Source organism: Gallus gallus, chromosome 1 (assembly GCF_016699485.2).
Source record: "Gallus gallus isolate bGalGal1 chromosome 1, bGalGal1.mat.broiler.GRCg7b, whole genome shotgun sequence".
In the NCBI taxonomy this organism is placed as follows: Eukaryota; Metazoa; Chordata; class Aves; order Galliformes; family Phasianidae; genus Gallus; species Gallus gallus.
Genome location: NC_052532.1, coordinates 47,203,865 through 47,217,072, shown reverse-complemented (window position 1 = coordinate 47,217,072; position 13,208 = coordinate 47,203,865). Strand labels below are relative to the sequence as shown.

Here is a 13,208-nt window from a genome sequence, read left to right as displayed (position 1 = left end):
GCAGTGGTCATAACTTAAAATGTCTTTGCATATACTAAAATCATAAAATCAAAATTCCACTGTGGTATGGAACAGCACTGCTCGAAAATCAGACAGTGTTTTGAAAGATTTCTTGGCTGTTTTACAAATTCTCTCTCTCATCTCTGACTGCTACAGATCATAAAGCTATGTTTCTACATATTATGTCTATTTAACATATTTACGGTACGTGTCATTTTGAATGCTGTCCACAGTGTTGTCCTGGCATTACCCAGAACAAAAAATGTAAGACATGTAAAAACACAAAGACGCCCACCTGATTTAACAGGTGTGACGATTTACATTCAGTTCAGTCTCAGTACCTTTTTTTTTCTTCCCACAGACCATTATGGGTTTGTATCCAGAAATGAAATCAATGTGCTGAATTCTTTGCTTCAGTAGCCATTAGAGTTTATCTGTGCTTAACCCTGCCATTAAATAGTGCTGCTTAAATTCATTGTTCTTTATCAGAACGGTAAAATAACTGCTTACAAATCTTCTGCTTGGACTTGCAGTTTGGCTGAGTGGTAGGCTGATGGGTTTCCTGGGTAATGTTTTGAACCTCGCTACATTCATGAGATCTGAATTTGCTGGCTACTGCATGCATCTGCTCCACTGATGTTTCTATCCTGATCCTCCATACTGTTCTTCAACAGCTTTCTGGATGATCTTTTCAATTAGAGCACCGCCTTGAGATTTTATTTTCCCAAAGAAGAATTATGTAACGTTTGTACTGAGTCATATTTGCCATCTGCTGATCCAACCACATAAATAATCCAAATTCTTTAAAAACTGCATTTTCCTTAGTATCTGCTTCTAGTCTCATTATTCACAAACGTGCAGCGCACGCACTCCTGCCTTACAATCAGCTCTTCACAGAACACTGGCATCTCTTCAGTGGTTCTTAGCAGCTGTGAAGTAGTTTTCCCATGCAGAGGATGCAGAGGATACATGTGAGAAGGTATTCATCAGGTGATACATGAGACTGTATAGAAAGTCAAGGACAAAGCTGAAATAGAAGGAAATTGTGGCTATTCCAACAAGTACATCACAAAGCTTCCAAGCAGAACAAACCAGGAGTACTCTTAGTTTATGGCTAGCCTTTTTGGAACTAGTTAACGAACTCAAATGGCTGGTAGCAAGATAGAGAACTTTCTGCTTCAGCTTTAAGTCACTGTTTTCCACTGTGGCTCTGCTGTTACCAAGGTCTTCAGCTGCAAATCCCAATTCATGTGGTTATACATGTATTTATTCAAACCTAAACTTTACCGAAACACTTGTGATCTCAGAATCACTCCTTAACACTGAGATTTAGATCAGGCTGCTTCAATCAGAAAGGCCATAGTGACAGTCTCTGCACCTGGCTTTACGTCAGTGCTCAATTACGTGTCCTTATGACAACCCTGGAGAAGACAGCATTTTGCATTCTGAAAATGCCAAACTACGTAAAGTATATTTTCCATTGCTTTGGTGCTGTGGACAACTATATTGGAAAAAAAAGTCTCCAAGGTGAGCATTTTTTTCTATTTATTCTTAAGAGATTTTCATATTAGGCAAAAAAGTACATGAAAATAGGCTTTCCCATTGATTTGGGTGCACGACAGCCCTGAAGTAATTAACACTCACTCTGAAAAGATCACATTGAGATCCTGCCTACCATTATGCCATTTTGCTGGCGCTGTGTGTGCAGTAAATGGGAGATGCCATGGATCTCAGTGGGGTGACAGGACAGGGTCTTATTTGCGTGTTGTACCTGCTGAGCTCCCTGTAGGAAGTGTTAATCGGGGCCGTGGGGCTGCAATGGGAGAACACAGTATCAAATGGCACATTAAACAAGGATGCGCGCACGGGCTGGCGGGCGTGGAACACAGTCAGCATAGCTTATAAGGACCGAAAGCTGTAAGGATGATTGATTCTGGTGCCGGGAAGGAATCGTACCATTCGAGGTTACACGTGTGAGCCCGTAACCGCCCCCGGAGCACCAGAAAAAGGGCTGAGCGGCTCTGACACCGAACGGACCGAGCTGCGCTCCTCAACCTTCGCAACGCTGAGAAGCTGCGATGCTGCGGCTGGATCCGCCTTAGCGGTCCCATCTGCCTGATTCGCCAACAGCCCCACTTTATGCCTCGCCTCAGCAGGGCCCGGATTTTCCTTTTTGTCGACACGGCGCAGCGGGCTCCTCCATGTTCCGGCTGGGGTTACATCCCCGCTCGGGGGACCTCCCCACGCACCCACACCCGCGGTGCCGCCCCGCCTCAGCCCCCCCCTCACAGCGCCGCCCGGCCCCGCCGCACCCTCCCGGCGGCAGCAGCACGCTCCCCCCGCCCTCTCCCCTCATCTGCTCTCGCCTGTCCACCCCGTCCTTCCCTTCCCTTTCCGCAGCGCGAGGCGGCGCCACCTCCCCGCCGCTCCCCGGGGCCACCTGCGGCCGCCTGGGCCGCGGGCTCCGCACCTGGCGGGGCCGAGGAGCGGGCGGGCGGACGGACACCTCTCCCCGCACGCGCAGCCCCTCACCGCAGTGGAACGCGCGAGGGGCGGGCGGGGCGGGGCGGCCGAGGGCTGGGGCGGGCGGAGGGGGGCACGCGGCCCGGGCAGCCACTGAGCGCGCGCCGGGCGCGTCTCCCCAGCAACGGGCCCGGCTCCTCGGGGCCGCACCGCCTCCCCCGTCCCGCCCTTCCCTTCCCTTCCCTCGCCCGTGTGAGGGTCGCCGTCCCCCCGCCCCGCCCCGCCCAGACACGGGCGCGGGGGCCGCCCGCTGCCCTCCGCCCCGCTCTCCAGGCCGAGGCTCGGGGTGCGCGGATGGGAGCGGGGGGGGGAGGCTCCTGCTCGGCCTGGCTCCCCCCCTCCTTCCCCTCCACACTCCACCCAGCAATGATCCAGTGAAACTAGGAGGAGGTGATTCTCCTCCTCCCTCCCGCTGCTGCTCCCGCTGCTCCGGAGGGGACTGCAGGAATCCACGCTCCGCTCCCAGGCAGCGCGGCGGGGGGAGCGGGGGCCGCGCGGTCCCCGGCCATGGGCAAGGACCAGGAGCTGCTGGAGGCCGCCCGCACGGGGAATGTGGCTCTGGTGGAGAAACTCCTGTCTGGGAGGAAAGGAGGGATCCTGGGCAGTGGATCCGGAGCTATTCCCTTGTCCAGCTTGCTGAGGTAGGGGCACCATTCCCCGCCAGGCGCTGGGGCTTTCGCCGCTCTTCCTCACCATCACCATCGCCCCTCTCATCCTCATCCCCATCCCCGTATCCCTCATAGTAAGAATAAATGGTTCACTCTAGCCAAGTACCACCGTGCTTAAAGTCACAGGCAGGCATTTTATTTACACAGCGGTACAAAATCCTCGCCTTCAATGCGTCAGTGAGGCACTTGTGCCTTCTGTTGCTCGCTGCGGTGCAGAACTTGCATTTTGATTGCCGGGCTGAAATGCACGATAATACCCTCTTGGTATTTCATCTCCAAACGACTACTCTCAGTCACGGGTGGAAGTGTTCATCGCAGAAGCGGGGATGCGTTGCATGTGGGGAATGCTGTGCAGAACGCCGCCGCGTCGCCCCGCACCCTCACCACAGTTGCTCCCCTCACTTGCAGAAGAAATTAGGCATGCCATAGTAATGAGCCTACAACACAAAGGAAGGAACCTTCTCTTTGTCGAGGCAGACAGGCGTGAAACTTACGGAGCAGGTTAGGTAACAGCAGGGTTAGTTTCGAGGTACCTCGATAGAGTGGAGTGAAACTGGGTTACTGGCCGTGCTGGTGGAGGGACTTAACTTTAATCATCAGTCACGTCAAGGAGCCTACAGCACGGCTCTGGCGAGAAGTTTCATCATGCTCTTCGTGAGAGCATTATCACAGACAGGCATTCATGGCTCTTGTCACTATTCACAGAGAAGGTCTGCAGCCCGCAGCCCTCAGCTGGTGTTATGTACCACGCTGGCCGTAGCAGGAAGGCAGAATGAGCTGAAACACTGTGTACCTAGAAACTTGAATGAATTGCTAATTCTCTTTATTTGTGAAAGAAAGAAAAGGCCTGGAGAAATGGAAATTGCTCGCATGAAAGCATGTTTTTCCTTCTATTGTCAGTATGTCCTCGTCACTGTATTTATATTGTTTCAATATTCCCTATTACAGGAAATTTAGGTGACCGTCCAAATTATAGTTGAGTGAATTCTATTATAAGTCTTTGTATTTTGAAGATGTTTTTAGAGCTGTAAACAGCATCGGTCAGGGTAGTCATAGTTTACCAAACTTCAGTGTTGCCTCAGTCCAACCACTCATTGAACTGTTGTTTAATTACTCACCCGTTGACCACAATCAAAGCACGCCATGCAATTGTTTCTCGTGCTGTGCCTGAATGTGCAGTTTAGCAGGCGATATGCCAGATAATTGGTGGAATTTAAAATATAAGGCTTTGCGAAATGTGATGGCCATTTTTGGCAACAACAGAAGGAAGTTCACTTCAGTACAGCGATTAGCCATTTATCATCCAGTTCTACTGCACTATTTGTGTAGTGCCTTTCTTCAGGGCTAGCACCTGTGCTGTGTTCTTAAACTGTTACTTTCATGTTGTAGATCCAAAGTTCTGTATATCCAGAGGGAATGCATTTGCTTGTGTTTTTATCTTTTTATTAAACAAGTGTTTCACTCTGTGTATACAGAACCCATTAACCATGTGTTTTGTATATACAAATGGGTTGTGGCGATGGTAGTTTGCCATTCAGAGTACAAGTTCTTCACATTGTAAACTCAATTGTATTCTGTTTCTGGAAGGGCACCTACTTCATCCTACTTCTTTTTAAGCTAAAACATGCATTGTTTTATTTATGCTGTTTCTTACTAGTGGTATAAAGGATAGTTGTGCCTTTTGTAAACACAACTTAAAACATCTAAAGTAAGTATTTATCATACAGCTGCTAAAATATTTCTGATTTTGAAGAAGTTATTTCAGTACGTTTAAAAAGTCAATAATGGTTTGATGCATAAACATTTCACAATATAACACGCTATTGAACATAAAGCTTTTTAGAGGGAATATTAATAATTCCATTAACTCCACCGGGAATGCTCTAAGTAGCTACTAAGTAGCTATAGAACATATTTTCAAGCAAAAATTAAATGTTTGGTATTTTAATGTATCTTTTTTTTTTTTTTTGGAGATGTTCTATGGCCTAGTTCATGCCAGTAATTATGGATTAGGTCCAGAATGACATGCAATATTAAGACAAAACTGTAGGATTGTATTTTGGTACAGAAATCCTGAAAATGATAGAAGATAGGGAAAGGGAGTCACACTAACTCCCTGGTCTGATTTAAGAGAACAACACTTAACTGAATATTGCAAAGTTTTAGGGGAGCTGTATGTAAAATTTTGAACTGAGGGATCTGAAGATTTCTTAATGGAAAATAACCTGCAGTAGCTTTCCTAGTAACCATGCTACTGTTTTTCCAAACATTTTATTAGACTGAAAAGTGCTTATGCAGAAGTGTTTTTGAAATGTATCAGATGAAGTGATAGAAAATAAAAATATAGGGACATACTTTTCTTCTCTTTATAGACTCCTTAGGAGTTACTGTGTTTGACAGTGTCTTCCAGTGTTTCATTGACCGTAATTGTTCATTTCCTAAAATGGTGCCCCTGAACGGCCCATGTTGCTATTTTTCCTGTTGGCAGTGCTTTTTCTAGTGTTGGACTGGGAGAGCTCAAGTCCTTCAGTGTCCATGCGGACCTATACTGTCCTGCTGTGTGGGACTTCCCTTCAACTTTCTTCTAAGGATAAACCTCAGTTTATGTGGCTGAACCTTCCATGGCATGGTGCCTTTGTGGAAATTTGCTTTGCAGTAATTATGGACCTTGTGAATGAAATCTAATATTCATGAATCAACAAATGCACATTGATTGTTATCTGAACTGAGGAACAAGCTATCCAAATTCTGATCTTCTATTTACATTTTTATAACTTTTTTTTCCCTGATTCTTAGCAAATTTTATGGCACTTGGGGGAAAAACAGGGCAAGCCTTTTTATGGTTGTTTTATAGTTGAATATAGTCATTGATGTTAACTATGTAGTAAATTATCTTACTTTTAAAGGGCTGACTTCTAACTTTAAAGTCATAATACTGAATTATGGCAGGAGTTCAGGAAAACAACACTGTCCAGCAAGACTATTTAAGCACACACAAGTAAATGAATGAATCCCTGTGTGGACTTGAACACATGCTTAAAACAGAGTACATGCAAAGTGAGTAACAATGGTATATGCTTCATTAAGAGGTCATATGCACCCAGGTATCTATAATGGATAGTACATAGGACTTCGTGCCCTAATTAATTTGTCTGAAGGAATGACAACAAATCAGTGATGTCTGACTGTGCAGACCATGTAACTGCCTTCAGTTCAGGAGATGTGCTGAAAGGCCCCTTACCTTAACACAGAATCATAGAATTGCAGTGGTTGGAAGGGACCTCAAGAGATCACTGAGTCCAACCAGTGCTAAAGCAGGTACCCTACAGTGGTTTGCACCGGTAGGCATCCAGACTTGTCTTGCAAATCTCCACAGAAGGCTCCACCACATCTCTGGGCAACCTGTGCCAGTGCTCTGTCACCATTACCATAAAGAGGTTCTTCCATATGTTAGTATGGAACTTCCTGTGTTCAAGTCTTAGGCCATTGCTCCTTGTCCTCCTGCTACACTGCACCGAAAAGAGCCTGGCCACATTCATTTGCCTCCCACCACCCTTTAGATATTTATAACCTCCATACTTTCTGGAATGTGAAGATTGTATAGTGAGGGTGAATTGTTCATATGCAGAAGTTAATTGCTTAACCCATAGCTGATTAGTTGATTAAATCTAGGTATTCAGTTGCATTTTACACACCCAATAGTTTCTGAGTCATCTGTGTGAACTGACAGACTTAACAAAGATTCACATCCTCTGGAGATACAGCTGGAGTCCAGGTGGGATAGATGAGGACATCTAAGGTGTGTTACACATGAATGTGTAGGCTGCAGTTAGCAACCCAGCTCAGTAGTGCAGGGCTGGGTTTTGTTCTTTAACTGGGAAAAAATGATGTTTGAGACACCTCAGAAACCATTCTGAGTTGAGAAGGCCAAAGTATAAGGGAATTTTCTGTTTCTTCTGACGTTCTTCTTCCTGGGAATGTCATGCATTAGTATATCAACTATGTTTCAAATTTTTTAAGGAAAAAAAAAGCTTTTAGGGCTGTAATAGAGGAGAATTTTCACTAATTTTTAAATTGTTTCACTGTTTTTTATATCGCTATCACAGCATAAACCTGAAAACTTGAGAGTGGAATCCCACAGTCCCTCTAACAGAATATCTCACTCAGTTCCTATATCCCAAGCCCTTAAATGTACATTAAATTACTTACCACACAAAATAGAACACGTAAAGCATTTCTAACAAAACCAGCATTTTTTCTGTATATTAGTTTGATTATCTGCGTACACATAACAGATTTATTGATCAACCTATTTTTCATTATTGGGTAGAGATAGGCTTAATTTCCTTCAAAGTGTTTTGGTAAAAATAACTTAATAGGTTTTCATAAATCTCTTAGACCTTGTATCATTTTGCAGCGTGCAGTCACATACAACCCTTTTTGCGTTACTGGTATGTTATAGCCTAAAGAAAAATGGATGGTTCTTGACTAAATGCTAATCTTTAGCCTTTTTAAACTCTCTACTGTAAAGAAACATTGGATTTTTATCAAGACAGAGGAATAGAATATGAATTACTATGTGAATTGGCACAGAGTTGTTGGGAAGGGTGAGTTGGCCCCTTTTTGCTCTTTGTTGGCTCCTGCCATTACACAGCATGGGTGGGTGGAGCAGCCTGCATGGAGCTGTTTTTTCCCCTTCTCCACTTGGCAAGCTGTGGCAGGGAATGGCTCCCTTCTTTGCTTGTCCTTAGTGCAGCTACACCATGTATATGCCTGGCCCAAGATATTTCTTCTCTCAAGTATAAGAAACCCAGCAAGCAGATTGTCAGTCTGCGAGCTGCAATCTGTTTCCTCATCTGTTTCTCAGAGCAGTGTCTTGCTCGCAGCAAAGCCATAGTTTAGCCTGATGGCCTTGGTGCATGCTGAGAACGCACGAATCAACTTCTGTCCTTATGCAGAGCCCTGTGATTTGTTCAAGTTCCTGTGACAAATCAGATCACACTTAAAAACTGCTTGTTTTTTTGCAGAAAGTATTTAAAAAATAAAATATTTTACAAAGCTTTAGTTAAAATATTAGCAAAGATGTTCCCCTCCCCCTCCCACACACATTTTAAGTTATGTAAATGGATCTTCTTATCAACAAAAATAAAGGCACTAGTTCTGTTCTTCTTTAGGAATACCATTGTCTGAAGGAAGAGAAAAAAAAGCTTCAGTTTATGAAGGAATTACATTATATAGAGATTTCAGTAGCAGGTTTCCGATCTTACATACTTCAGTTTTAGCCTCACTTCTGTGCTAGAAGATATTTAATCCAAATTATCAGTGTCAGTAACAAACTGGCGAGCATTTGTTACCTGTAGGTCAATGAGACATTCATTTGTACTATGTTTATGTCTAATTTTAGTTACACTTCTTTTAATTAAAACATTGAGGTGTTTGTACCAGCGTTCCAAGCAGAGAACAACATTTCCAGATTTCCATATTACCTTTTCTATCCTGAGTAGGATATTAAGTCTTTTTGGAACGTATTTCATTTTTCTTCCTTTTGTCTTTCAGTATGAAGTATGAATTACTGACCATCGCAGCACTTAGCTTATGGTATTCAGTATGAGTGATAGTTGATTGCTGTGTTGATTCTGCATGTTTGTCCTTTCAAATGCATGGGTTTCTGCTAAACCTTCGTTTTGTTATTTTCCACCTTTCTTAGATTAATTTTTATTTTTATTTCAGATAAAAATGCTTTCAATCAAAATTTAGACTAAGTTATATCTACAACGTTCCTTTAATTTTCTTCTTAAGTTTGAAATATTTTCCATATGTAAGGTAGCAATATGGACAGGTTTTAGGACATCTGGTAGAAATCTCATTGTTAAGACAAAGCAATTCATGGTTTTTGTGATTAATCTTCCCAAGGAACTCAACATGACCCTGGATTCACAGCTCTGTATTTAGTGTCTGTTCATAAACTTCTCACTTCTTATTCCACATTTTATTTCCTGAGTATTGTTCAAGTTTCCATTCCACTAATATTCTAAAGTCTGTTAGACCAAAAATGAACAACTGCAGAGCTAGTGAAAATCTACCGCGGTCAGATTATACGCCAATGGAGAGACTCAGGATATGGGATGTAGTAGTGCTAGGAAAACTGCTGGAGTTGCTGATGGAATTAGGGAAGACTAATAAGAGGACTTTCACAAGCAGTTTCAGAAGAAGGTAAGGAAGAAAAAAATGAAGAAAAGCTGAAGCATCTGTAAATTGAAAGAACTCTTCAGAAAATGGCTAGCATCTTATTCTGTAGTAGACCATAAAAATGCATTTTGACCTCCATCTTGTTTTCCCTCTCAGTTGTTTGGTAATTCAATAGAATTGATGCTGCATTATGCATTTTAAAAGCTGATATGGTATTGCTGGTTTTGAGAGGTAGTGTGTTAGGAGAACTAAGAGGAAAAATAAAATAGAACAATGAAGAATGATATATTCTGAAAGGTCTTCTATCTTATGACTTGTCAGTGTTGGAAATGTGATGATGAGCAAAATACAGATGCTTTCAAGACAAGCATTTTCACAGTAACTGCACCAGTGAGCAAGAGCATGTCAGTGTTTTTTAAATTCTGCAGGTAGATCCTGTTCTTTGTCTCAGTCTCAGTTTCAGTTTGTATGGGTATTCATGGGTGAGCTATTGAGAAAATGCTTGTAGCTCTAGGCCATTTTTTATTGCCTTGACATGGACACTAGTTGAAGCAGCCTATAAACTACTTTAATTCGTAGTACCAGTATATAATCCCTAAGAGACAATACTGTTCAGGGTGCAATTACACTCCCTTTCCTCCAGCAAGCTAAGTTTGCTGTCCTGGGGAATTGACGTATACACAAGAGTAGAATTCCATTCTACCATGGGATTTTTCTGCTGGCCACTTCCAATCAGGGTACACATCCTAACCATTTTTATTATTTCAAGATAAAATATTTTTATTTTAAATGCTTAAGACATAATGAGTGGTATTAATTCCTGCCTACCGATAGGACGTTTCCATGTACGTAGATCCTTTGGGGAAGTAGGGAATACATTTTGTTTGAACTTAATAGCCTTTGTGTGAAGATTTTTATTACTTTTTCATTACTTTTCTTCCTGATGACAGTATTTTCAGCATGTTCACTTTTCATTTCAAAAATGATGTAACTACTCTTCTGTACCTAAATTAATGTCTGTGAATTTCTAATAATGTATATCTATCTAACATAAGAAAGATTCTGAGATATTTAATTCCATGAGGTTGTGCTTTTATTAAAATTATTTTACAGTTTTCCATCTAATGCACATACCTTTTCTAAAGAAAGAAGAAATGTTAAAAATGACATTTTGAGTGCATTTTGGTTCTGGTTTAAAATACCTAGGAGTAGGTTTGTTTCTGTAGGTATTGATGTCTACACTAATTTCCTGTTAGAGCCAATGGAAATCTAGTCAATACAGTTAGGGAGCATACAGAGTGATTCAGCTCACCCCAGATTTTATATAGAATGATTTCGTTTCCAGCAAGGCCACTTCCCTAATTTAAGTATTCTTATAGCTAAAATATTTCAGCGAAGAACAGAAAAAAAACAGTTTTAATGGAAGGCATACTTAGAGTGCATATATAGATGACTACTTTAATAGCTAAGGTAAACCAAAAAATTAGGTAGAATTTCTCTTCTTTATTTTATAGTTGCTTTAGATCAATTCAGAAATAGTAGGCATTAACTACCCTCTAGATGATCAGTAGATCACCTGACCCAAAGGCAGAATCAGGTGCTGGGCGATTGAAATTGGATATAAATAAGAAAACAAACAGTATAAAGCCTGTGTCCAGTGTGAAGATGAGAAAGGTAATGGGTGATCTTAGTGCTGCCTTCACCTGCAAAGTGGAAGGGTATGAAGAAGATGGGCTGACTTCTTGGAGGTGTGTATTGGCAGGACTAGAAGCATCAGGCAGCAGCTGCCGCATAGAAAGTTCTACGTAGATAGTAGGAATAATTGGGTTGGTGTGAGGATGGTCAAACCTGGGAAAAGTTGCTCAATGAGTTTTTGGTATCTCTGTCCTTAGAAATATCCAGGCTCCTGGGCAGTGGTGTCTAGTTGGCCTTGCTAAAAGAGAGGGGATGGTCCTCGTGAGCCGTAATTTTTCTGTGATGTCATATTACAGCATGTATAGCATACCACATACCAGGTATAAAGTATTATGGTTTGTTGACCTTAGATTACCCTTGCACACTGTTAATACAAACCCTTTCCTTTATTTTTGGAATCTGAATTCTTGATGACAGTAAAGCTGACAACGTTATTCCACTGTTTCAGTGTCTTTAATTCTTTTGAGAATGGAAAACAGAATTTTCTCCTGGCGCTGTTGAGAGGACAGAGCCTGGACTTGGAAAGTGGGCTGTTGGGAAGAATGAATGACCTCATTGGCTGCATTCATTGATGTGGTAGAAGAGTTTTGAGTCAATTACATGTTCATTTCCTATCTCTTCTGTAGTCTGGGATCCATTCTATTCTGCCTAAGCTTTGCCCATTCAGTTTACTGTCTTATGCTTCAGCTGGACAATTTTTTTTGTGAATTCTTCCCCTCTGTCATATTAGTCATTACAAAAACCGTTACTATTGTATTTAGCCTTTGAGTTTACACATTAGTAACTTTTTTTCTCCCGTAAGTGATTGGTGTGTGGGTTTTTTCTTTCCTAACCCTCAGATGACTGCTGAAATAAGTCTAAGTTGTACAGTGTGTATAGTGTTACCAAATGAGAAGAATCCAGTAAAGAGATGTCTTTCAGGGAAGGTAAAATAATTGGGAATGTTTGCTGCAAATTGCCTGAATTTCAGATCTTCGAAATAACTTTCTAGTCTGTTTGTTACCAGTAGTTCTAAGAGTTTAAGGTCTTCTATGTTTACTTGTTGATTTCTCTGGGTCATTGTTTACTATTTGTAGAGTTCACTAGGCATGAACAGCGAATCTGCATATCTAGATTATTTTTTCAGATTAAAACCCCCAACATATTAGTATTAGCAGTTTGACCCCAGAATCTCCATTAAGTCATTGATAAGGTTTCCTAAAAAACATAATTTACTCTTATTTTTAGTTTTCAATTTTCTCAAGTAATTATTTATCCACTTCCATATCCTCCTTGTCATCTGTGTAGCTAATTTGTCAGATTATGTTCATAAGTAATTTGCAATCATTCTGCTTCCTATTTCGCGCACATTTATTGCAGAGCAGTGTCTTGCATAACCAAGTGGTCTATGATTTGTCAGGGAACCACAGAACCAAATATACCAAATGCAGAAAGAAAACCTATGGCTTGTAGTATATGTATATGTTGGAAATCTGTTGTTTGCCTGTCACAGTGGTGAAAACTATCCCTTATATTTTTTCTGTCATATAGACTTCATAAGTCTTGATTAGAGAAGAGTCATGGCATAAGCAGAAAATGGAGCCTGTAAAATAATGGAATAAGCATGTATACTGGGTGGAGATGTGCATGGAAGATAGGCAGAAAGAGAGAGTCGGACAGCAGGCAGGTTGTGTAAAATAGACCAAAAAAAATGGAATGCTAGAAAAGGTTGGTAACATAAATGGATGTAATAAGAACTGGGACTTGTTAGCACTCGTGAGGAGTGGAAGAGTATAGTTTAGGAGTCATGACACAAGGAACAGGACTGAGATAAATTATGCAGAATAAAAAGAGAATGTTTATTCAATGAAATGTAGTTTAATTCAGAGCCTGATATTTCCATATTTCACAATTATTTGTTGTAGCATGGAAGTGTATTTGCAATTTTTTTTTCTTTTTTAATGTTTACATAGGCACAAATTAATAAAATACCGTCAGTCATTCTATTTTAAGTGGAAGAGGTTGGATGAGATTGTTGGTAATAGAGGTCTGTTAAGTTTTGCCAAGACGACACTACGTGGTGGAATTTCATGATTTTTAGTCTGCTTTTTTAGAAAATTTGACATGCCTGAAAGTATGTAGAAAATCAATAAT

The 13,208-nt window shown here is 41.5% G+C and overlaps 1 protein-coding gene across 10 annotated transcripts in view; it reads left to right on the top strand.

Annotated features, from left to right (window-relative positions):
- The first annotated feature begins 2,931 nt into the window (after positions 1–2,931).
- ANKS1B (ankyrin repeat and sterile alpha motif domain containing 1B) overlaps positions 2,932–13,208 on the top strand; it is a 412,583-nt gene continuing 402,306 nt past the window's right edge. For 9 of the 10 annotated variants that reach the window (XM_040696043.2, XM_025148302.3, XM_015284725.4 and 6 more), the window contains exon 1: positions 2,932–3,164. In XM_040696043.2, coding sequence (XP_040551977.1) covers positions 3,031–3,164 — 134 coding nt within the window. In that variant the 5' untranslated portion in view covers positions 2,932–3,030. The remainder of the gene's footprint in view (positions 3,165–13,208) is intronic. The other variant, NM_001252062.3, reaches the window with a different exon arrangement.